Here is a 20,613-nt window from a genome sequence, read left to right as displayed (position 1 = left end):
GCCGAGTCCATCAAGTTGGTCGTCTTGCTGTTTGATATCGCGTGCGGCTTGTCCAGCGGCTCCAGCCTCGTTCTCAATCCCTGATGCTCGACTCTGTTCTTCAAGTCAACTTCTACGCTCAATCTCTCATGTCTTTCATAGACTATGGTCCATCTATTCACCGACTGTCCTTCTGTCTGACTGTCCGCTCGCTCAGAAAATCTCAATAGCCAAATACCCCCCAAAGCCCTTTCTTGATCGTCAACCCCGTGTCCACCAAGATCCCAGCCCATCCTCGGGCGGTCGTCACTAAATTCGTCACTCCGATTAGTCTGCGTGTAAAGATGTCAGTCTGTTCAAAGTCCTCAGCACAAGCATCCCAAATGGCTTGGTTTTCCACGCTGGGACTCAGTCCAGCCTGCTCCGCAATCCCAGGTCCTGCTTTAGGTCCTATGCACAAACCACGTCCAATGATACCCTGGTCGGCAACTAGTCTTGTCACAGCTTCCATCACGTCGTCCTTGTCTGCCATTGCACCTCCCGCCATGATCAAATTGCCTGCTACCCCCAGTAGAGGTGTATCGACGAAATCTATGACAAGATTCACGTTAGCAATTCTCCGTCCCTCGCCTGGGGTAATGTTCTCCATCTCATCACATAGACCTACAAGGATTGATCATATTGACGCGGATCCCGTGTTTGATGGGAGTGGTCATTCTCAATGTCCGCCAGAGGCCTACGACGCCGTGCTTGGCCGCTGCATAGTAGGGAAGCGTAGCCAATCCAGTCAAGCCCGCGATGCTCGCCACCAAAATTAAATGCCGATCTCTCTCTCCGGTGTGCTGTCCCAGCTTGACCCTCTGACTCTGCGGATTCCGCGATAGGTAGGCCAGGGCCAGATGAGTGGTAAGCAAAACACCGTTCAGATTGATGTCCACCGTCTTTTGCAGCGGTGGCGGCGGGTTTTCCATGGTCGAGTAGTCCGGCGGTTCCTCGAAGAATTCGTTTTCCGTGGCAGGGGCGACCCCAGCGTTGGCCATGACATGATCAATCCCACCGTGTGGACTCAGCGAAGCAGCTTGTTTGAAGAATGCAGCTTGACTTGCCCAGCTCGTCACATCCAGACCAATGAAATGATGATTCAAATTGTTGGTCTGCTGTCGGATCCGAGCCACCAACTCCCTCCCAGCCTTCTCGTTGATGTCGCCAATGACCACGTTGGCTCCGTGCCTTGCCCATTCCTCAAAGCACGCCGCTCCGAATCCAGAGGCTCCCCCAGTGATGATTATCGTTTTTCCCTTGAGATTGCTATAGTTTATGGGTTGGGTAAAGTCGACGGGGCCAGAATGGATGATGCTGTCGCCAAAAGGCTGACCGCCGGATGGAGTTGCTGTCATTAGCAAGACTGCCTTTTCGCTGTGGAAGATCCTGGTTATGCACACGATCACTCTTTCTTTCTTCCAGGGCACGCCTTTTCAGTGGCCAGATATCTCAGCCATTCGTCTTTCAAGAATGTGTCAATGATTAAGGCAGTATAAGAGTGATTGATAGACTCCCAGCCTCTTCAGGCATCCAATGCATCCTGTGAGAATGCCAAGAGTCCCGGCGACTTTGATGCTTGACGAATACGAAAGCTGTCGCTTACATGACACGACATACAAAAGTATCTACAAAGGGTATTTGAAGCCTCTACTTTAGTGCAACTAACAGGAGGGTGAACAGCTAATACTTTGGTTCGTACACATGTTGTCTGTGGTGCTGCCCAATCGCCTCGGTTCTCGTAGTGCCCTTAATCAGGAGTCTACACATGAGCAGTGGTTCAATCGACCATGTATGTCGAACATTCTTCATGTAAACAGTTTATCTAATCGCTGGGGGTATCTTTGAAACATTTCCAACAGGCCTGTCCTTTCTCAATCCGTCTCATGCCCTTTCCAATACAACTGCATCACCATCTACCCTCTCCGTCTTTTGGGTTAGACTTTCCAACTCTTTCAACATGTCTAATTCCGCTGTCGGGGTTCCAATTGCATCGATGCCGCGGAAACCCTCTTGGACCTTCCACCTCTGATCGGCCGTGAGTCGATCGAGAACCTCGCACGAGTTTCCCACAACCAAGAGGCCCGGTGGTCGGGACCCTTCTTCTTGAACCGCCTGGCACACATGTTGTAGTGTGGATCGAATCACTCGCTGGTCTGGACAACTCGCCCGTTCGATGACGGAGCACGGCGTCTCGCGCGGCCACAAGGCTCGTTTGCGCGATCCCGCTTGTCCTTCGCCTTGTACATCCAGCGTCAGGCTTGTGACGAGGCTGTCCAATCGATGCAGCGCCATCAAAAAAACTACAGTCTTGGTTTTTCGATACGATGGAGGCTCTGGAGCTGCTCCCTTTCGGCCAGTCCCAGTGCAGATCACTACTTGATCTGCCACAGACCGGTGTGTGACCGGAATACCTGCGAACAATGGTGCGGAAAGTGCGCTAGTGATCCCTGGGATGACCCTGACTTCGTATCCGCGGTCCCGGAAGAATGTCACTTCCTCGGCTCCTCGACCGTAGAGGTACGGGTCACCTTGTTTCAGACGAAGGACGTCTTTGCCTTGTTCCATCGCTCTCATGCCGAGTTCAAGGAGTTCTTCCTGGGCAGCGTCGGCGTTGCCAGGGAACTTTCGCGCAATGTGGACCGGCGTTCGACGTGGAATCAGCGCCAAAATTTCTGCAGGCACAAGTTTATCTGCGAGAATGTAATGCGCAGTTTGGATGGCCGAATGTGTGGCGATAGTCAGCAGCGAGGGATGTCCAGGTCCAGAGCCTGCAAGTGTGATAGAACCTGTCCGGGTAGGCTTGGACAGCGCAAGGGCTGGCCCACCGTTTTGCAGGGAAGGGGAAAGAGGCTGGGCAGTTGACTTGTATGCTTCGAGGATGGTCGAGATGTCCGCATCCGTGATAGAAGCCAGCCGACTCAGTGGCCAGTATTCGCAAATCTGGGACAGCCACCGCATGCGCCGTGTTCTAAGGACCGCAGGATCACAGTCGTTTTCCCGTACCAGATTGTTGAAGGTGTGCTTCTGAGCTGCGGACTCTTCGTCTTCCATTTCTGCCTCCACTTCGACGCTGTTTTCATGCTGTAGCTTCAGGTCTTGTTCCCATATCTGTCTTCGGAGGGAGCCCAACCTCTCCACAGCCTGGCCAAAATTGGATGGGAGGGCCGACACTAATTCCCGCCGTATCCTCGAGGACAACTTACACCCACTTCCTGAAGTTGTTATACCAATCTGCAAGGGTCCATCGAGGTGCGTCGACAAGAGAGTGAAAGTGCAAAGTTTGGGAGCGTCCACGACGTTGACGGGGATTCGTTGTCGCTTGCACAAATCTGAAATCCGGGTGCTTTGAGGGTTCTCTGGGGATAAGGTGACAAACACCGCATCGGCATAATGTCCAATCTCTTCGCGACCGAATGTGTTTAAGTCTTGATCTTCGAATTCACGTTGAACCCAAGAGATTCGACCATCTTCAATTGCTGTGACAAGCGTATAATGGAGTTCTTCGCTGGCAGGGGCTATGAGCACAGGTTTGGCGCCGACTTGGAGAGATCTACTGCAGCGGGAAGCAGCAAGAGGTCCGCAACCTATAATAAGATGAACATGGTCGACGCAACTGTGCGCAGTCAACAGGCCAGGGACGGTCATTTCGGCAAGGGTGCGAACCCAGCGTTTCAAGCAGGGAGAAGGAAGACGAGTCTTATTAGTAGAAGAGTCCAAACGCCATGGCCATGCAGAATTATTGGGAAGAGTAGGAAAATAAATATAGGAATCAGTAAAACTTGACCTTAATCAACATCTAGACCAACAACAAAGGACTGGCTGCATCATTTAATCAAGGAAATGATTGCCAGGATCTGGACGGAAGATGATGGGTGGCACGGTGGTTTCTGGAGATGCTCGGAGAAAGGCCAACCAAATCGAAAATTTTGGAGAGGCTGCGGGGGAAAGAGAAAAAATTGCAGATGGCGTGATTGGCTGAGAGCCGCCAATCATTGACTCTGGACTCCTTATCGGCTTATCGTTGATATTGCTTGCCATGACCACAACTCCAAACCCATGTACGCTCTTTCCTCAGCCAAACAACAACGGTCGGCGGCGCCTGCTTCTTGAGACATCTCCACGGCGCCTTGCACCTTCCCGCGCTTCTCTTATTCAACTTCTCCTCGTCAATGGCGGGGCCGCGGAGGATTGTCTCTTCTCTTGACTTCGCCCTTGTGCCTTCATAGAAAGATAGGATAGGATAGGTACAACCTGACTTTGCATCCTGACCTCAATTCCATGACCGGTCATCTGTCACATGGCCAAAAGTGCAATCAACTAGATCGCCTGAGTGCAGTCCTTGGTACACCATCAAGATCCTTTGATTACAGCCACACTGTGTAGATGAGGTGCCACGGGTGCTCCACAGACATAATCATAAGAGTCGTCGCAGCCAGGCCTCATCATGGGAGAGATGTGTTCGTCGTCGTGCAATTAGGTGACAGCGCCTCGAGGCCCGTAAGCATTTTGCTCGACAACCCTTCTCAGCCGCAACAATGAGGCAGGAATTGTGTGTCATACAGACCCTCATATGATGGAGCTCAATCCTCAGCTTCCTCGTCGTCAAAAAATAATGTCTTGCTCATATAAGGTCCATCCAATGTGTACCCAAGGCGTTCGTAATAGCTACGAACGCCAACTCCGCTGATGACGCTCAATTTCTCACTGCCGTGCTCATCTCGAGCAATCCTTTCAGCTTCTTTCATGAGAAGTGTTCCGTACCCCTGGTGCTGAAATCGGCTCTTCTCACGACCATGAATGGGCACAGCAAGACCATACACGTGCAATTCTCGCACGATACTGGTCGGCTGCCCAGTCAACTCGGGTCGGAATGTGTGAGTCTCGCTACATTTGCGTAGCCTCAATAGCGCGATCAAGATATCCTGCTTCGGATCCTCGTAAGCAAGGAAAGTCTCCCATCCACCGTTGGCTGTATAATCCCGTCGAACAAATTCCACTTGTGATGGTCGGATCTTGTTCTTGACCTCGTTGATGCCAACTTCTCGTGTTCGTACGTCCCGACAGGTGGTACCAAAGTCTTTCATCCGTGAAAGGGCCAGTTCTCTCAGGTTGCCGTTTTCCACTCCCGACGTTACCAGTGGCATAGGAATGTCTCGCTGAACCCGATAAATCCTCGTCCACGGAGGAATCATGGCCAAGATTCGAGCAACCAGATCAACCAGTGCATTTGGGGTGTAATTCTTGAACCGTCCTGTCCTCCACAACTCATACAAACCTGTACCGCGAATTACCAGGGTAGGATAGATCTTGAGGCCGTCTGTCCGGAAATCCGGATTGTCAAAATACTCTTCGAATTGGAATAGGTCTCGTTCCATACCCACGTTGGGGAGATCGGGCATCATATGCGAGACAACCTTGAATCCCGCATCTTTGCACAACTTAAAAGTCTCGACGACCGAGGCGACTGTGTGCCCTCGGTTCGTATCTCGAGCCACGTCTTCGTACAGAGATTGGACGCCGAGTTCGAGACGAGTGCATCCATATCTAAGCATGTCTGTCAAGTGTTGCGTCTGACAGTGATCTGGCCGAGTCTCAATTGTGAGACCAACACATTTGATGTTGGCCATCTCTCCTGCAATGACAGCTTCATCGACATTGGTCGTCTGATATCCAGAGCAGGCATTATGTAGCTGAGCGACAAAATCCTCTCTGTATGAACTAGGCAATGACATGAATGTCCCACCCATGAGGATGAATTCGACCTTGTCCACGCTATGGCCTAGAGACCTGATTTGGTCGATCCTGCCGCGTGCTTGCTCAAAAGGGTCGTATCGAGCGCGAATAGCCCGCATTGATGTGGGCTCATATCCAGTGTATGACTGGGTCGAATATTCAAAGTCCGAGTCGGGGCCGCCTGGGCAATAGACGCAAGCATTTCTAGGCTTGAATTAGTGAGGGAGAGTGAGAATGGACCAGGATGATTACCCAGTAAAAGCGATGTGCTGGGAATAGTCATTAGCCACCACACAAACAAATGGACCAAGGGGCTTACTGGACAGCGATGCGGTTTACTCATCACGGCAACAACAGCAACTGAGACAAGAATTAGCACCACTATTATATTCCACCAGTAGGTCGCACTCACTTCCTGAAGCGCTCCGGACGGGTTTAGCCATCAACTTTGGCATCAAATGTTTTTTATAAACATCAGGAACTGCTGCTAGAATGGCTGTCAGAGGCGGCTGGTTGCTCAGTCGATATTTTTTGGCAATGTCGCCTCGAAGTCGGTTCAAGTTGATGTCTTTCTTGGGCTTCGAGCTATCCAAGGAGGCCTCATATTCCTGAATCAAGGCATTACTAATGTCAACACATGCTTGCATATATCGAACACTCTCTGGCGGCAACTTGGAGGCCTCGCTCTTGCCCAGTTTGATCCTCGTTCCTGTTGCTGTTACGGTGGCCATGTTGGGGTCGAGGTGACTGTCTTCACATGGATATGATGACTGTTAGACTTGCGTTGAAGTCGAGTGTGATCTTATGAGACTGGACTTCCACTGCATCGGATCTCTTTCAACAATGATGAGTGGTGTGAGTGTGCGTATCAGATGAAGGGGCAAAAGTTGCTTTCTCTTGAAATCTACAATTGTTTGATTGAACCATTGAAGTGGAAAATTATATTGTCCGGAATAAATTTACTCCATGTGGCTGAGAATTGAGCCACACTGCCACTTCAATGACATAATTTACGTGTAACCTGCTTGCATGTCAAGCACTTGTTAGGCACCTGGCTTTCTGATATGCTACTAGAATTGAAGTCATGTCTTGTATAAATATGTTTTTCTGTAGCTTGCCCCAGAGGTCTAGCATCGCTCATTGCTCGTCCAATAACAACAACAATATTAATGACCATTGTTTGATCCATCATCGGGATTTGAACTTATTATTCGGTGAATCTACGGCGTTGCCGCGTTCCGACTCAGTGTCAAGCCACGTGCTTGGCGTTCAAGCTCCATGCGCTGCGTCCAGAATGGCCTCCCCAACTCGTTACCTGCAAGGATGCGCCTCGTCGGAAACTCGCGCCTCAGCTTTCTCAGAGTTCGCACTGCGGAGCGGAGCTAACATACTTGGTCGGGAATCAGAATCGCCGTTTTCAGATATCGTGTCAATCCGAGTCTCCTCCAGCATATACCAATCCTCTTCGTTACTCAACTGGATCATTCATTCTTGCACCTAACGGTCGGTGGTCTGTCACTGCGGTAGCTTGTTCATTCCTTTTGCAGCTGCACAGATCCAGCTACTAGCCATCCTTAGCTCGCCCTATCCACCATGAACGCCCTGAGAGGTTGCGCCTCTTCGACGCTGAGACGATGCTCATCCAGAGGTTATGCCAGTGTCTCGGCGGGTGTGCCCTACCAACAAACCCGCAGCAATCTCAAGATTGATGCCAACACAAAGGTCATTTTCCAAGGCTTCACTGGCAAGCAGGGAACGTACGAAAGATCCCATGGATATATCAATTGTCCCGATGCTTACTGCCTAATAGATTCCATGCCCAACAAGCCATTGACTACGGAACAAAAGTGGTTGGTGGAACAAACCCCAAGAGTCGGTACCATCCTTTCAAGCTAGACGTGAAGATACTTATACAAATGATAGAGGCTGGAACAACACATCTTGGTCTTCCTGTCTTTGGGAATGTTGCCGACGCTGTCAAGGAGACTGGAGCCAATGCTACTGTGCGTACTACACCATCGTGACGATGATTATGACGGTGGTGTCTCTGTCAAGTGTACATGCTGATACGAAACAGTGCCTCTTCGTCCCTCCTCCTTTAGCAGCTGCCGGTATCGAAGAAGCAATTGAAGCAGAGGTCCCCTTGGTCGTTTGCATCACCGAAGGTAGTTTCACTGTTCTCTTTGCGCTGTGAATTCACAGTTTGACGGCTATTGCAGGCATTCCACAGCACGATATGGTCCGCGTCACCAATGTGAGTCCCACGTTTTAATCCCTCCTGCACGGCCGTGCTAATTTCTGTTGTTCAGATCCTGAAAACCCAGTCAAAGACACGTCTTCTTGGACCCAACTGCCCAGGCATCGTGAGTCTCTCCTCCGACTTACCCTCTATTCCTCCTCCTGATTGATCTACAGATCGCCCCTGGACAATGCAAGATTGGCATCATGCCCGGTTTCATCCATAAGCGCGGTCGCGTTGGAATCGTGTCAAGATCAGGAACGTTGACATACGAAGCCGTCAATCAAACTACCCAAGCAGGTTTGGGTCAGTCGCTCGTTATCGGCATTGGAGGTGATCCGTTCAGCGGAACCAACTTTATCGATGCCCTGTCCGTATTCCTGGCCGACGAAGAAACGGAAGGAATCATCATGATTGGTGAAATCGGAGGAAGTGCGGAAGAAGATGCTGCCGAATTCTTGAAGAGCGAGAACAAACAGAACAAGCCCGCCGTCAGCTTCATCGCCGGCATCAGCGCACCCCCAGGTCGGCGAATGGGTCACGCAGGAGCCATTGTCAGTGGAGGCAAAGGTGGTGCCGATTCCAAGATCTCTGCCCTAGAAGCTGCAGGAGTTATCGTACAGAGAAGCCCCGCATTGCTCGGCAAGAGTCTGCACGAACAGTTTGTGAGTCGAGATCTGCTCTAAGCCAGGTGAGCTGGGTCTCCTCAAATATGAGAGGTGTTGAATAGCTGCGGGTTGCGAGTTCCTGTCTTCTGTAGCACGTCCAAGTTATCAGAAAGGAGGAAGGTTTTTGCGATGGTGTATGTCTAAACATTTCCATTTATCACTGCTTTGCAACTCGTTCCAAGTACCAACAGCTCTTTCCTGGCAGCTGCATTCTCAGAGAACTGAAGGTATTTACCCTGCCTATCTGTCTAAAACCCCGCGCGTGATGCAGCATGTAGCTGAGTTTGTACATCTGTAATGAAACCTGCCCATTATGATTATAGAGATATTTGTCCCCTTCGACTGGCTCGAATGTTGAGCCATCCCTGAAAGCCGCAGAATACCAAGAAACCCGCGTAGACTGCCACCGCAACAAAAATACTGCCTGCCACGGCCTTCCCGTCCTCAGGATCTTCTTCTAGGCCCATCATCATATGATGATCTCGCTGTGATAGGGTTAGAAAGGGAATTGTTGCTCTAGTTCCGGGATTCGAAAGGAGGAAAGGAGGACTTCATACCGCAAATAAACTGCCGATGACGCTGAGAATGACAATGGCAAATGCGGAGATGACGGTACTGCGACCATGTCAGAAAGTCTGTCGTTGGGACCCTGGAGACATTGCTCACCAAAACCAGGCATTGAAGCCTGACACGATGGGCTTCATGACTATATGTAACTTTGCACACGAGAGTCGATAACCGAATTCGCCCGGAAAACAGTCGTCCACTGGGGCCGTCACTGAAGTGGTAGGTCGACGTCAAAGGGATCAAAGATAGGGAGCTGCCTGCGCTGCTATGGGGCCGTGTTGAGCTGCGATTACTCGAGGGTTGGCGCAAAGCATGCAAGAAGGTGTCGTGACTAGGTCAACAGATAGGATTAGAGCGGAATGCAGGGGTGGGCAGTCGAAATGAAAGGCGTCTGGAGTTGACAATGCCATGAACCTTGAAGCAGATTGAAGCCCGCAGTGATGCTGTCAATGAGGCGAGGTGGGCTTCAGCCAATAAGAACAACGCAAGGCAACAAGGGCGGCAGGCGGCCTCGATCTCCAATCATGCAGGAACAAGCCAGACATCCCATGACCCAACGACCATCCATCCTCTTGACCACCTCTTCAACAATCGAAGCAAAGCGCTGGCAATTGAAGAGAGATCAAAAACTCATCTCACTTTGTCGGCCTCTCTTCTATCGCTGCTTGCTTCTTCATTACTAGATCTCGACGTTCAGCACTCAGCACCAGTTGCTGGATTAAAGTTGGCTGTGTTGTTGCACTGGTCGCAGATGCCCACGTTACAGTTCTGACGCACTCGATTCCTTTCCCCGCCTGATTAAATCTGAAAGACTCCTCATCCTTTGCCATCACTGTGCTTGTTGTTTGTTATCCCTAGTCCAACCAACTGGCATCAATTGAGAAAACACATGCCCCGCAGCGATCCCAACCCCGATGTTGATGAACAATCTCCTCTCATAGGAGCCGAGGATACGTCGGTCAATGGCGACGTGCAAGAAAGACCACTTTCGGAAGGCCTCGATCTGGAAGATTCCTTTGTAGAATCTAAAAGTCCCTTCTACCTTATCCTGCTCACCCTTTCCATCGGTGGACTTCAGATCGTATGGTCTGTTGAACTCTCCAATGGATCGCCATATCTTCTGTCTCTTGGCATGAGCAAAGCGCTCGTTGCCTTTGTTTGGCTTGCGGGACCTCTGACTGGAGTCCTTGTCCAGCCGTATATTGGTATCCTCAGTGATCGTTCGCGCAATCGCTGGGGAAAACGGAAGCCTTTCATGCTGGCTGGGGCTATTGGGACAGTCATCTCGTCTATCATCCTATCATATGCCAGGGACTTGATCCGGGTTCTGGGGGGTTTGGAGAAAGGTGCGAGCTATGGAGGGGGCTACAAAACGGCTACCATCATCCTTGCGACGATAATGATGTGGTGTCTGGATTTTTCCATCAATACAGGTACAACCTCGTTGTATTCGGACTCGGGATTTTAGTGCTGATAGAGACAGTCCAAGCTGCAATCCGTGCATTTATTGTGGATGGGGCGCCTTCACATCAGCAAGAATCTGCAAATGCATGGGCGTCGAGAATGACAGGAGTCGGCAATGTTCTGGGCTATATTTTCGGCTATCTCGATCTTCCTCAGTACATGCATTTTTTCGGTGACACCCAGTTCAAGGTGCTGGTTGTCATTGCATCTATTGCGCTGGGCTCGACTGTGCTCCTTAGCATTGCCACGATCAAAGAACGTGACCCTCGGTTGGATCCACCTTCAAAGGACGATTATCAGTCAGGTGGACTGTTGGGTTTCTTCAAGCAGGTTTTTGTGTCGATCAAAAGGCTTCCTCCCCAAACGAAAACGGTGTGTCAGATTCAGTTCTTCCACTGGATTGGCTGGTTCCCATTCCTTTTCTACATTACGACCTATATCGGCCAGCTCTACGTGAATCCATATCTCGAACCAGGTCTGTCTGATGAGGAGGTGGATGCGTTATGGGCCAAAGCCACTCGAGTCGGTACCCTGGCATTGCTGATATATGCCATCACCTCCTTCGCCAGCAATATTATTCTTCCATTTCTCGTGGTTCCGACGTACGAGGCAATCGGATCGACAGAGTCGGAAGAGGTGGCCAGACCACTGACCCCCAGCACCCCCATTGGCACACGCCCAAGATCGCAGTCTTGGGGAGAGCTCGGGATGGCTTCTCATCAATCGCAGAACAGCATCTCCAACGGTCTGACAGGCGAGATGGGACTGAAGAAGAAGAAGGCCTCCCGATACTTGGGCTATCTGCAAATCCCCGGCTTGACATTGAGACGAGCTTGGCTGTTGTCGCAATTGCTCTTCTCGGCATGTACCTTTAGCACATTTTTTATTTCGACACCGGTGGCGGCAACGATTATGACTGCACTGATCGGAATCACGTGGTCACTCACTCTTTGGGCCCCTTTTGCGTTGATATCGGCGGAGATAAGTCGGCGGAGTGAAGCCAAACGTCAACGAGAACGACAACGGTTGATGAATGGGATTGATGAAGGAGAGGAGGATGACGATGAGGCCACCGACCAAGCCGGGATCATCCTCGGTATTCACAATGTGGCTGTGAGCAGCCCTCAAGTGTTGGCGACATTGATTTGCAGCATCGTGTTCAAATTATTACAGAAGCCCAGGAATGTACCTGGAGATGTAAGTGTGGGCTGGACATTACGGATTGGTGGACTGGCGACGTTGGTATCGGCATTTATCACATGGCGAATGAAAGAGGCTGGTGACGAGACACCCAGCAAGTGAGATTGGTATGAGCAGGCTTGAAATACGAGGGTAGGAGCTGCAGAGTTGAGTGGTACGTTTGGACTAGCGACAGGGAGCGAGACCGGGGTCTTGTAAAGAGTGGGGACGAAGCCAGAGAGGCCTGAGTGGGGATGAAGTTGGATTGAATGCAGCAATGAGATAACAAAGAAATGGAACGAATTGGATTTTTTCACGTTTGGCTCTTTTCAAGCGGACCAGGTCACGAGACAGGAGGGTAACGAAGGAAAGGACGGTGCATGACGGTGAATTGGACTTGGCTGTCATCTTCAAAGGTGCGTCACTCGTTGGTTCAGCAGTCCGGTGCATCTGACTACATCTGAATGCATGGAAAGAGGCTAGAGCACACATCGGCTACACGGCTCCGTCCTGGATCCAGACCCGATCGCCGGATTTCCCGAACACAGGCTGACAGGGCATGCGATATAACCTCAGTGGCAAGATATCACTGGCAGGCTCAAGGGGATGTGACGGGGAAAGGCATCTCGGCAGAAGAGTGAGAAACGATGCCATGATGCCTTGTACGGAGGGTGCCAGGGTACCAGCGTGATCTCCGCAGGTGCATCCTTATGCACGGAAGCGGCTGACCTGAGATATTCACGACGTGCTCCGGACATGAAAAGAAGATCCATATTGTGGACGGAGCAGAGTGGGCTGGAGGTTGTACCAGTTGGAAAGACATACAAGAGGTGGGTGGAGCGTGGATATGAATCGTGGAGACACGGCAGGGGACTCGGAAACCAATGGAAACAATTCAAGCGGCTCAGGGATCAAGATTCGGTAGGAAAAACTCAGAATCATGACAAGAGGTTTTGAATATCATGGACAGGGTCTTGGGGTTAGTTCAGGTAAGGACTGCAGTGAAATGCTGCCGTGGTACAATACAGAGAAAGAGGGTCGTCTGAGGAGCTGCCACTGATGAGCCAAGTGAGTGCTACCTAAGGGAAGGACATGCAGCATCAGGTGCCATGAAGGGTCGAGTCAGGCCTACGAATAATAACATTTGAGAAAGAAGCCTAATAAGGGGTGCCTAAGCTGGTTTCAGGAATTCACGAAGCCAGGAAGTCGTGAAGTCCGGGGGTTCTTGGCCCCTGGGTGTTGGGTGATGGGCCCGTGGAGGCCAGACAGCCAGACATGGGCGTGTGGCAAGTCTCAGTTGCTGTGACAGGAGACATGAGGATAACCACGGCGATGGTTTGTAGCCTTTGGAGTATGATGCGCCGGATGGGCGAGGAAAGAGGAGCAGCGAGGAGTGAATGGCCGAGTACTAGGTAATAATGAGCAGCAATCACTACGGACGAGTGGACTACGACTACGACTACGACTACGACTACTCTGTACCATCACTGACTGCACTTGCACTTGTTGGTGGTCTGAAGTCTGGATAAAGAGCCGAAGAGCAACCGGGGTGCGTGGGCAGGTGGGGATGCCTGCGTTCAGGTGGCAGTCAAGCGACTAGGCTAAAGTTCGGGCGCACCTGGCAAAACTGGGGACCGGGGCAGCCTCACTCCGGAGCCAATCCGGCACAAGTCTTCGTTACATGGTCCAAGCACACATCCAGATCCTCACCAGAGGTGGATCACGCTTTGTCCCAGACTTTAACCAGAGCAATTCAATGCCCAAGCATGACTGCCTCGATGGAAACTACAAATATCCCGCGCCATGGGTCTATCTCTGATGAACTTGTCCTTTCATTCACTCGTAAGCACCCAGTCATCTAGGCTCAAGAGACTGATACTTGTCATACTCATCAACTCGTCCAAGCTCGCCCCGAGATAGAAAAAAGCCCTGGCAAATTTCTCCATCCTCCTCAGTCCTCACCCACAAATTCCCACAAGCACAACTTTGAGCCTGTGATTCGCTTGCCGGCCCCAAGCCTTGTAATCACGCCCAGCGCCCCAATTCTTCCGAGATAGAACGCCCTCTCACCGCCCACATCGAGTATCCCCCCGGCCATCATGGTCAAAGATATAGCGCCTAAAGCGGGCTTGCCGGCTAATTTCCTGTGGGGTTTCGCCACAGCTGCGTAAGGCCGGCTATGTACCCCAACCTGGTCTCGTGACGTGCTGACATGATCCTAGATACCAGATTGAAGGCGGAGCCACCGCCGATGGTCGAGGGCCTTCAATCTGGGATACCTTTACCAAGATCCCTGGCAAAATTGCTGGTGGTGCCACGGGTGATGTCGCTTGTGACTCCTACCACCGCACCGACCAAGACATTGAACTGCTGAAGAAACTCGGCGCCAAAGTCTACCGATTTTCCATTTCGTGGTCTCGAGTAATTCCACTTGGTGGCCGAAATGATCCCGTCAACGAAAAGGGTCTCCAGTACTATGTCAAATTCGTCGACGACTTGCTCGATGCCGGTATTGTGCCTTTTGTCACCTTGTTCCACTGGGATTTGCCTGATGAGCTCGACAAGCGATACGGTGGTTTCTTGAACAAGGAGGAATTTGTGGCGGATTTTGCAAACTATGCCAAGGTCATGTTCACCGCACTGCCCAAGGTCAAGGATTGGATCACATTCAATGAGCCATTTTGTTCTGCAGTCTTGGGATACAATGTCGGACAATTCGCCCCAGGACACACTAGCGATCGAACAAAGAGTGACATTGGCGACGGCAGCACCGAACCCTGGATTGTCGGGCATCACATTCTCATTGCCCATGGTCAGGCAGTCAAGGTCTACCGTGAAGAGTTCAAGGAGGCTGCCGGTGGCCAGATTGGCATCACTTTGAACGGTTAGTCCAGTGCACTCCACGTCTCGGAGTTACTAACGTTGTTCCAGGTGACTGGACAGAACCGTGGGATCCCAATTCGGAGGCGGATCGTGAGGCTTGTGACCGCAAGATTGAGTTCGCCATCTCATGGTTTGCCGACCCGGTGTACTTTGGCCACTATCCAGAGTCCATGGTCAAGCAGCTAGGAGACCGATTACCTAGCTTCACCGAGGAAGAAAGCCAACTGGTCAAGGGATCCAACGACTTCTATGGCATGAACCACTACTGCGCCAATTACATCAAGCACAAGGACACGGAGGCTGATCCTCTGGACACGGCGGGCAACCTTGACGTGCTCATGGAGGACAAGTATGGTAACAGCATTGGACCCGAGACTCAGAGCGGTTGGTTGAGGCCTCACGCGCCCGGGTTCCGGAAGCTGCTGAACTGGCTCAACAAACGTTACGGCAGTCCCATCTTTTACGTGACGGAAAATGGAACCAGTCTCAAAGGCGAGAATGACCTGCCCATGGAAGAGATTCTCGAGGATGATTTCCGAGTCGAGTATTTCCGCAGCTACATCACCTCCATGGCCGAGGCTGTGGCCGAGGATGGAATTGACGTCCGAGGATACATGGCATGGTCCTTGATGGAGTAAGTTGACATGTTCGAGTTGCTCGGGGAACAGTTGATGCTGACACAGGTGACTTTAGCAACTTTGAGTGGGCCGAAGGCTACGAGACGAGATTCGGGGTGACTTATGTCGACTACGAGAATGGGCAGAAGAGATACCCAAAGAAGAGTGCGCTGGAGATCAAGAACATTTTCGACCAGTATATTGGCAAGGTGTAGATGGCATGGTCGCTGGATGAGACATGTCTCCGTCTGGCTCCGAGATGGTCTGGACGAAGACGCAGCATACGGGCCAATCCACCAAGAGACGCACATCCTGTTTGAATTTGGACATGTCTATCTTGAATACGATGAGACGGCGTTCAAGGTCCATTTGGTCAAGTTCCGAGAATGGATTCATTTGGGAGGGGCAAAAGGCTTTATCCATGCATGCTTTTTTACGTTGATTCGGTCAAGTAAGTTTGTTAGCTAGCTAGGGAGTAGCTCTGGTATGTATGTACGAGTTTCGAAATGTGACTCGAGTGAACAGATGCTGGGTCCTATGTAAGGTTCTGAATGTTGATGCTCTCCCGTGAACAGTTCGAGGGCCGAGGGCCTGAAGTAAACTAAATTTGGCTTGGTGTCAATTTAAATATGGGGATTATGGGAAGCTCAACACCACGGTATTAGCTTGTGAGAATAAGTTCACCCTCGAGACTCCCACTTCTAATCTGTTTGTGTCATCTGACCTTGAGGTGCCATTGTACATTTGACCATTGCATCTTGCCTGTTCCATCTATCTATCCCAAAGCCTCCACAGACACAACCCCTTGAGAACATTGCCAAAGATGGAAACCCCGACAGTGCCCATCAACTTTGTCCCTGTCAGTGCCGGCGAGACTTTTAAATTGGGGACCATCACCATCCGAATCATGGAAGATGGGTCTCGTACCGACAATCGTCTGGGCAGTGCCGAGTTTACGGTCCCGCCACATACATCCGGGTGAGTGATTGAGTGAGTTAGTGAGTGGGATGAGTGAAGTCAGGGGCTTCAAGAGGATGTTGATGGTTTTATGGGTTCATCTTCTTTTCTGTCCACGAGTTGAGAACTATACTATGCTAGAGTGTCACTGCGAGAAAGGCCGAGGAAAGGAGAGAAGCATAACCCTGCAAAAGCGATGATATTTCCAACCCAACTGACATCTGGCCATTTGCTGACGTGTATCTTGGATCTCGTCCACGTGCAGACCTCCACCACACTGGCATGAAATGGCAAGTCCGACCCGTCACCAACTTTGGCTTCTTTCCTCTTTTTTTTCCCCTTTCGACATTTCCATCACCTCTTCCTTGAATCCATTCTTCCCCTGCTCCTCACGATCAACAACTGACTTTGGCTCTTCGATCATCAACAGCACGACGAAACGTTTTTAGTGACCCAAGGTACATTACGGTTCCACGCGCTCAACGGAACAACCGTCGATGCCAAATTGGGCGACTACGTGACGGTGCCGACCCGTTCGCCGCATACCTTCTCCAACCCCTACGACGAGCCGGCAAAATTCTTCAACACCTACACCCCGGCCTTTTACATCAACTACTTCAAGCTGTTGGCCACCCTAGGCGAGGCCGGCAAGCCCATGAACCCAGAAGCCAACAAGAGAGCTATGGCGGTGAGTCATGATGAGTCGGTGTTCGTGATGGTCATAGCTAATGGGTCATGTTCTCGTCCAGTATTTTGCCACCATTGGTGTGGCCGATGACGAGATGCAAGTCGACAAACAACAGTTCTACGGCGAGGCCAATCAGGAACAGGCTGAGAAGAAATAGGAATTCTTTTCAGCAGCATAACCGAGGAGATGCACATGTTTTGGATGATGACTTGGTCGCTTTATGGATATATCATTGTTTAAATGGGAAGACCATGTTCTACACTTCGGAAACAAAGACTCCAGCCATGCCCATGCCCTGTGACTGCGTTAGATGATTGCATCCACCGGGTTTGAATCGAGACTTACTGTGCCAACACACATGGAGGTGAGTGCAACCTTGGCTTTCCTCCGCTTCAATTCGGACAAGGCTGTGACGACTTGTCTGGTGCCGGTGGCGCCCAGCGGATGACCGATGGCACTAGGGCTGGTGAGTGAATGAGGTCGACATAGACTATGAATGACTTACATTGCGCCGCCTCGGACGTTGACTTTCTCAATGTCCAGGCCGAGTTTTTCAACGCAGTAGACGTACTGTAGATTGATGGTCAGCTGAGATTGTTTTATCATGACAGAGTGGCCAACGACATACCATGCTAGAGAAGGCTTCGTTAATTTCAAACAGGTCAATGTCGTCCTTGGTGAGACCGGTCAATTCCAAAATCTTGGGGATGGCCAGACTGGGGCCAATGCCCATGATTCTGGGCTGCAATCCAACGACGGTGCTCTTGACGTATTTGGCGATAATTGGCTGGCCCAACTTCTCGGCAGTGGATCGCTTCATCAGGAGGACTGCTGCGGCGCCGTCGGTGACTTGGCTGGCATTGCCTCCAGTGGTGGTGGGACCCCAGTGCGGGAATGCTGAACGAATCTTGGACAGTCCTTCATACGTGGTGCCAGGTCGAACGCCATCATCTTTGGTGATGGTGATTGTCTTCTTCTCTTTGGTCTTGGGATCGATCCATTGGGTGGTCACGGGGGTAATCTCATCATCGGTCCAACCCTGGGCTTGTGCTTTCTCGGCACGGTTATGCGACATGGTGGCGTATTTGTCTTGAGCTTCTCGCGTGATGTTGAAGTCGCGGGCGACATTTTCTGAGGTCCATCCCATGGGTTGGAGATTGTCCTTTGCAATGGGATGGTTGCTAATGACTGGCCCCAGCTCGGGTGGTTTGTCGTCGTTGGTCGACATGCTCTCGCAACCAACAGCAATGCCTACTTCAATGGCACCAATGGCGATGGAGCTGGCAACGGTCTGAATAGACAACAGGCCAGATGAGCAGAATCGGCTGGCAACATTTGCGGCAGTGGTGACAGGGAACCCAGCTGCTAGCACAGCACTTCTGGCGACGTAGCCGGGAGCGGGTTGCAGCACATTTCCAACGCAGACATCCTCGACAACATTAGGATCGATCCCTGACTTGTCCTTGATGGCTTTGAGGACATGGATGAGGAGCTCTTCAGTGGGGGTGTCCTTCAGACCACCCTTGCGAGCCTTTGTTAATGGAGTTCTGACGGCGGCAGTGATGACAATGTCGTCTGGGTTTTTCTCGAGGATTTTCTTTAGGCCTGGTGAGGTGGTGGTGGTGGCGCTCTGATTCAAGTGGCCGGCCACTGCATCCAATCTTCTTTGGGCGCTCATGTTGGATGTTATTAGGAGCAAGGGGGGTAATCAGTGACTGGAGGGTTCGTGGGGAGACCAAGGGGATAGACTGGCTCTTTGATATGGAGATGATGAATATGCAGAGATTATGGCAAAGAAGAAGAAGAAGTAAATGGGGGTTTTTTAGAGAGCGATACAATCTAGCGGAGTTGGTTCGGAGAGACTCGTCGAAACAATCATCAACGTGCGTATAGGGAGGCTATTAGCAATGAAGAGTGCCTAGGTGATTGTGTTTGGGTGAAGACGATTACAATAGTCTGTCGTGGAATCAAGATTGAACAAAAAGATGCCTCGGCTTGAAGATGTAGAGTTTAATTATTGCTGTTTTGGTGATGAGGAAGGAACGATCGCGGACCGTAAGTAACTGCCGAACGGTTGCAATATCCAGTTCTTGGCCTAGTAGGAAGGGTGGAGGCAGGAGTGATCCGGCCAGACTACAGCACCTGCCAGCAGAAGCCCAGGCACATTGACTCCACTTAAAAAACGTTCGCTCAGAACAATCGCACGAGTACTCCGTCCTTGCACCTGCACAACTTGCCACTGGATTTGAGGAGGGTGGCACTTCTAATTACTCCGGGGTACTTACACGGAAAGACGCTCCGGGTGCGTGGACTCCTGTTCCTATGTTGCCCCGGTAGACTTTTGTTAAGGCATTTGGAAACCTGCGAGTAAATCACCCATAACTGCCCCCATTGGCCCCTGGAGTCGTGGATTGAGAAGGGGCCCCACCTCCATGTGCGTATGTGTGTGTACGGAGTCACAGTTGTGTCTTGCACCTTCCACGCATATAGATGTCCAGACAGAGTACCTGAGCATTTGGGCACCTTCCCAATCTCTTTCCTTCCCCTGAGTAGGTCAGTAGTGACTGCCATAAGTACTGTCGCAACAAACTGCGCACTTTACACTATTTGCTCTTCTTCGCCACCAACCTCGATTCTCTCGGCGCCCTTGTTCATCCAAGACAGTCCCTCAGACTCTTTGCCGCAACATCTCTCTCGCAATATCACCAGGGTGGGGCCTCGGCCGAGGGCCCCCAAGACCACTACTACTCCGTATACTCCCCCAGGCTTGGACATCAACCTGAATCCCCGGTCCGAGACCCGAAACTGTTTCGACATATCGACTGCAAAGAATACGGAGTACTTCCAGACTGCCTCAACAAACGGACATTTTGCATCCGTTCATCCAACGACAATCATCACAAGAATTTAATTTACGTCCGTATTTCAATGCTCTCCAACTCCAATACTGAATTCTAACCTTGAGTGACCCTCAGTAACCATCAATGACCCTATCGTACCTCTCCCATCCTCCGATTGACCTGTGTCTGCCACCTCTCCTAAGGTTCCCTGATCTTCACTTGTAGCCTTTCGGCACTTGCATTCGCACTCGCTTCCTCACCTGCCTGCTCGCCTCGCTCCCTGGAACCCGCTCCACATCCAGATTGGCATGCCAACGACATATCGAGTTGCTCACCTCCCTCTCAAAAGCATCCTTCTGCTTCTGCTTTCCCAGATTCTCCCTTGTCCCATCTGATCCTCTCCCATCCTATATAGCCAACTATTTGCACAGGCACCGTCGCACTCCCCTATAGAAACCACTACGTTAACGCCGCGACACACCTAGCCTGCCACCACACCTCTGCCATCATGGCCACTGTTGCAGCTTCTGTCGCAGCAGCAACAGGCCTACTCTATTATGCAGACAATTCATTTGGTGTCTCGAGGGATCTTTCCATCTACCGCAGCGAGCAACACTTTGCTAAAGTTTATCCCCAATGGCTAGCGAAACTGGGCCACGACTCCACCCATCTATATCGCATGCTCGAACTTGCAGACCCCAATGCCGACGCCATCTGGTTCGAAGGCCGGACGTGGAACTATCGAGCCATGAAATCA

The 20,613-nt window shown here is 51.1% G+C and overlaps 9 protein-coding genes across 9 annotated transcripts; 4 read left to right on the top strand and 5 right to left on the bottom strand.

Moving 5' to 3' along the window:
• Positions 1–86: 86 nt before the first annotated feature.
• On the bottom strand, positions 87–1,501 carry PV10_09059 (uncharacterized protein). Its single transcript, XM_016374165.1, has 2 exons — positions 647–1,501; positions 87–570 (listed from the first exon to the last, which is right to left on the bottom strand). The coding sequence occupies exons 1-2, from the start codon at positions 1,374–1,376 to the stop codon at positions 203–205; spliced, it is 1,098 nt and encodes a 365-aa protein (XP_016219709.1). The 5' UTR covers positions 1,377–1,501; the 3' UTR covers positions 87–202.
• Positions 1,502–1,902: 401 nt separating this feature from the next.
• PV10_09058 (uncharacterized protein) lies at positions 1,903–3,666 on the bottom strand (the record flags this gene model as incomplete). The annotated part of the gene is made up of 1 exon (XM_016374164.1): positions 1,903–3,666. One exon carries the CDS (start codon positions 3,664–3,666, stop codon positions 1,903–1,905), a length of 1,764 nt encoding a protein of 587 aa, XP_016219708.1.
• A 935-nt stretch (positions 3,667–4,601) lies between these two features.
• On the bottom strand, positions 4,602–6,540 carry PV10_09057 (elongator complex protein 3; the record flags this gene model as incomplete). The annotated part of the gene is made up of 4 exons (XM_016374163.1): positions 6,167–6,540; positions 6,074–6,114; positions 6,007–6,023; positions 4,602–5,958 (listed from the first exon to the last, which is right to left on the bottom strand). Exons 1-4 carry the CDS (start codon positions 6,483–6,485, stop codon positions 4,602–4,604), a joined length of 1,734 nt encoding a protein of 577 aa, XP_016219707.1. The 5' UTR covers positions 6,486–6,540.
• A 546-nt stretch (positions 6,541–7,086) lies between these two features.
• Positions 7,087–8,926, top strand: PV10_09056 (uncharacterized protein). The gene is made up of 7 exons (XM_016374162.1): positions 7,087–7,511; positions 7,565–7,626; positions 7,678–7,757; positions 7,832–7,919; positions 7,974–8,008; positions 8,064–8,117; positions 8,170–8,926. Exons 1-7 carry the CDS (start codon positions 7,348–7,350, stop codon positions 8,677–8,679), a joined length of 993 nt encoding a protein of 330 aa, XP_016219706.1. The 5' UTR covers positions 7,087–7,347; the 3' UTR covers positions 8,680–8,926.
• Positions 8,788–9,658, bottom strand: PV10_09055 (uncharacterized protein). The gene is made up of 3 exons (XM_016374161.1): positions 9,328–9,658; positions 9,219–9,276; positions 8,788–9,146 (listed from the first exon to the last, which is right to left on the bottom strand). Exons 1-3 carry the CDS (start codon positions 9,363–9,365, stop codon positions 8,979–8,981), a joined length of 264 nt encoding a protein of 87 aa, XP_016219705.1. The 5' UTR covers positions 9,366–9,658; the 3' UTR covers positions 8,788–8,978.
• Positions 9,659–10,117: 459 nt separating this feature from the next.
• Positions 10,118–11,994, top strand: PV10_09054 (uncharacterized protein; the record flags this gene model as incomplete). Its single annotated transcript, XM_016374160.1, has 2 exons — positions 10,118–10,661; positions 10,712–11,994. The coding sequence occupies 2 exons, from the start codon at positions 10,118–10,120 to the stop codon at positions 11,992–11,994; spliced, it is 1,827 nt and encodes a 608-aa protein (XP_016219704.1).
• Positions 11,995–13,970: 1,976 nt separating this feature from the next.
• Positions 13,971–15,586, top strand: PV10_09053 (uncharacterized protein; the record flags this gene model as incomplete). The annotated part of the gene is made up of 4 exons (XM_016374159.1): positions 13,971–14,038; positions 14,094–14,755; positions 14,803–15,388; positions 15,448–15,586. 4 exons carry the CDS (start codon positions 13,971–13,973, stop codon positions 15,584–15,586), a joined length of 1,455 nt encoding a protein of 484 aa, XP_016219703.1.
• Positions 15,587–16,039: 453 nt separating this feature from the next.
• Positions 16,040–17,300, top strand: PV10_09052 (uncharacterized protein). Its single transcript, XM_016374158.1, has 4 exons — positions 16,040–16,349; positions 16,594–16,618; positions 16,759–17,016; positions 17,078–17,300. Exons 1-4 carry the CDS (start codon positions 16,195–16,197, stop codon positions 17,171–17,173), a joined length of 534 nt encoding a protein of 177 aa, XP_016219702.1. The 5' UTR covers positions 16,040–16,194; the 3' UTR covers positions 17,174–17,300.
• On the bottom strand, positions 17,196–19,042 carry PV10_09051 (uncharacterized protein). Its single transcript, XM_016374157.1, has 4 exons — positions 17,645–19,042; positions 17,522–17,586; positions 17,362–17,473; positions 17,196–17,311 (listed from the first exon to the last, which is right to left on the bottom strand). The coding sequence occupies exons 1-4, from the start codon at positions 18,692–18,694 to the stop codon at positions 17,273–17,275; spliced, it is 1,266 nt and encodes a 421-aa protein (XP_016219701.1). The 5' UTR covers positions 18,695–19,042; the 3' UTR covers positions 17,196–17,272.
• Positions 19,043–20,613: the final 1,571 nt, after the last annotated feature.

This window comes from Exophiala mesophila, assembly GCF_000836275.1.
Source record: "Exophiala mesophila strain CBS 40295 unplaced genomic scaffold supercont1.7, whole genome shotgun sequence".
In the NCBI taxonomy this organism is placed as follows: Eukaryota; Fungi; Ascomycota; class Eurotiomycetes; order Chaetothyriales; family Herpotrichiellaceae; genus Exophiala; species Exophiala mesophila.
The sequence above is the reverse complement of the archived record's forward strand: the minus strand, read 5'-3'. Positions and strand labels throughout refer to the sequence as shown.

Bases quoted from the DNA above. Each gene is read 5' to 3' on its own strand.
- PV10_09056 (XM_016374162.1), top strand. From the start codon at position 7,348: ATGAACGCCCTGAGAGGTTGCGCCTCTTCGACGCTGAGACGATGCTCA. The intron at 7,512-7,564 runs GTACGAAAGATC...ACTGCCTAATAG, and splicing joins TTCACTGGCAAGCAGGGAAC to ATTCCATGCCCAACAAGCCA. The intron at 7,758-7,831 runs GTGCGTACTACA...GATACGAAACAG, and splicing joins AGACTGGAGCCAATGCTACT to TGCCTCTTCGTCCCTCCTCC.
- PV10_09059 (XM_016374165.1), bottom strand. From the start codon at position 1,376: ATGACAGCAACTCCATCCGGCGGTCAGCCTTTTGGCGACAGCATCATC. The intron at 571-646 runs GTAGGTCTATGT...ATCTTGTCATAG, and splicing joins CGTCAATATGATCAATCCTT to ATTTCGTCGATACACCTCTA.
- PV10_09052 (XM_016374158.1), top strand. From the start codon at position 16,195: ATGGAAACCCCGACAGTGCCCATCAACTTTGTCCCTGTCAGTGCCGGC. The intron at 16,350-16,593 runs GTGAGTGATTGA...GTCCACGTGCAG, and splicing joins GTCCCGCCACATACATCCGG to ACCTCCACCACACTGGCATG. The intron at 16,619-16,758 runs GCAAGTCCGACC...GATCATCAACAG, and splicing joins CACCACACTGGCATGAAATG to CACGACGAAACGTTTTTAGT.
- PV10_09055 (XM_016374161.1), bottom strand. From the start codon at position 9,365: ATGAAGCCCATCGTGTCAGGCTTCAATGCCTGGTTTTG. The intron at 9,277-9,327 runs GTGAGCAATGTC...ACATGGTCGCAG, and splicing joins GGCTTCAATGCCTGGTTTTG to TACCGTCATCTCCGCATTTG. The intron at 9,147-9,218 runs GTATGAAGTCCT...ACCCTATCACAG, and splicing joins TCATCGGCAGTTTATTTGCG to CGAGATCATCATATGATGAT.
- PV10_09051 (XM_016374157.1), bottom strand. From the start codon at position 18,694: ATGAGCGCCCAAAGAAGATTGGATGCAGTGGCCGGCCACTTGAATCAG. The intron at 17,587-17,644 runs GTATGTCGTTGG...ATCAATCTACAG, and splicing joins ACGAAGCCTTCTCTAGCATG to TACGTCTACTGCGTTGAAAA. The intron at 17,474-17,521 runs GTAAGTCATTCA...CACCAGCCCTAG, and splicing joins AACGTCCGAGGCGGCGCAAT to TGCCATCGGTCATCCGCTGG.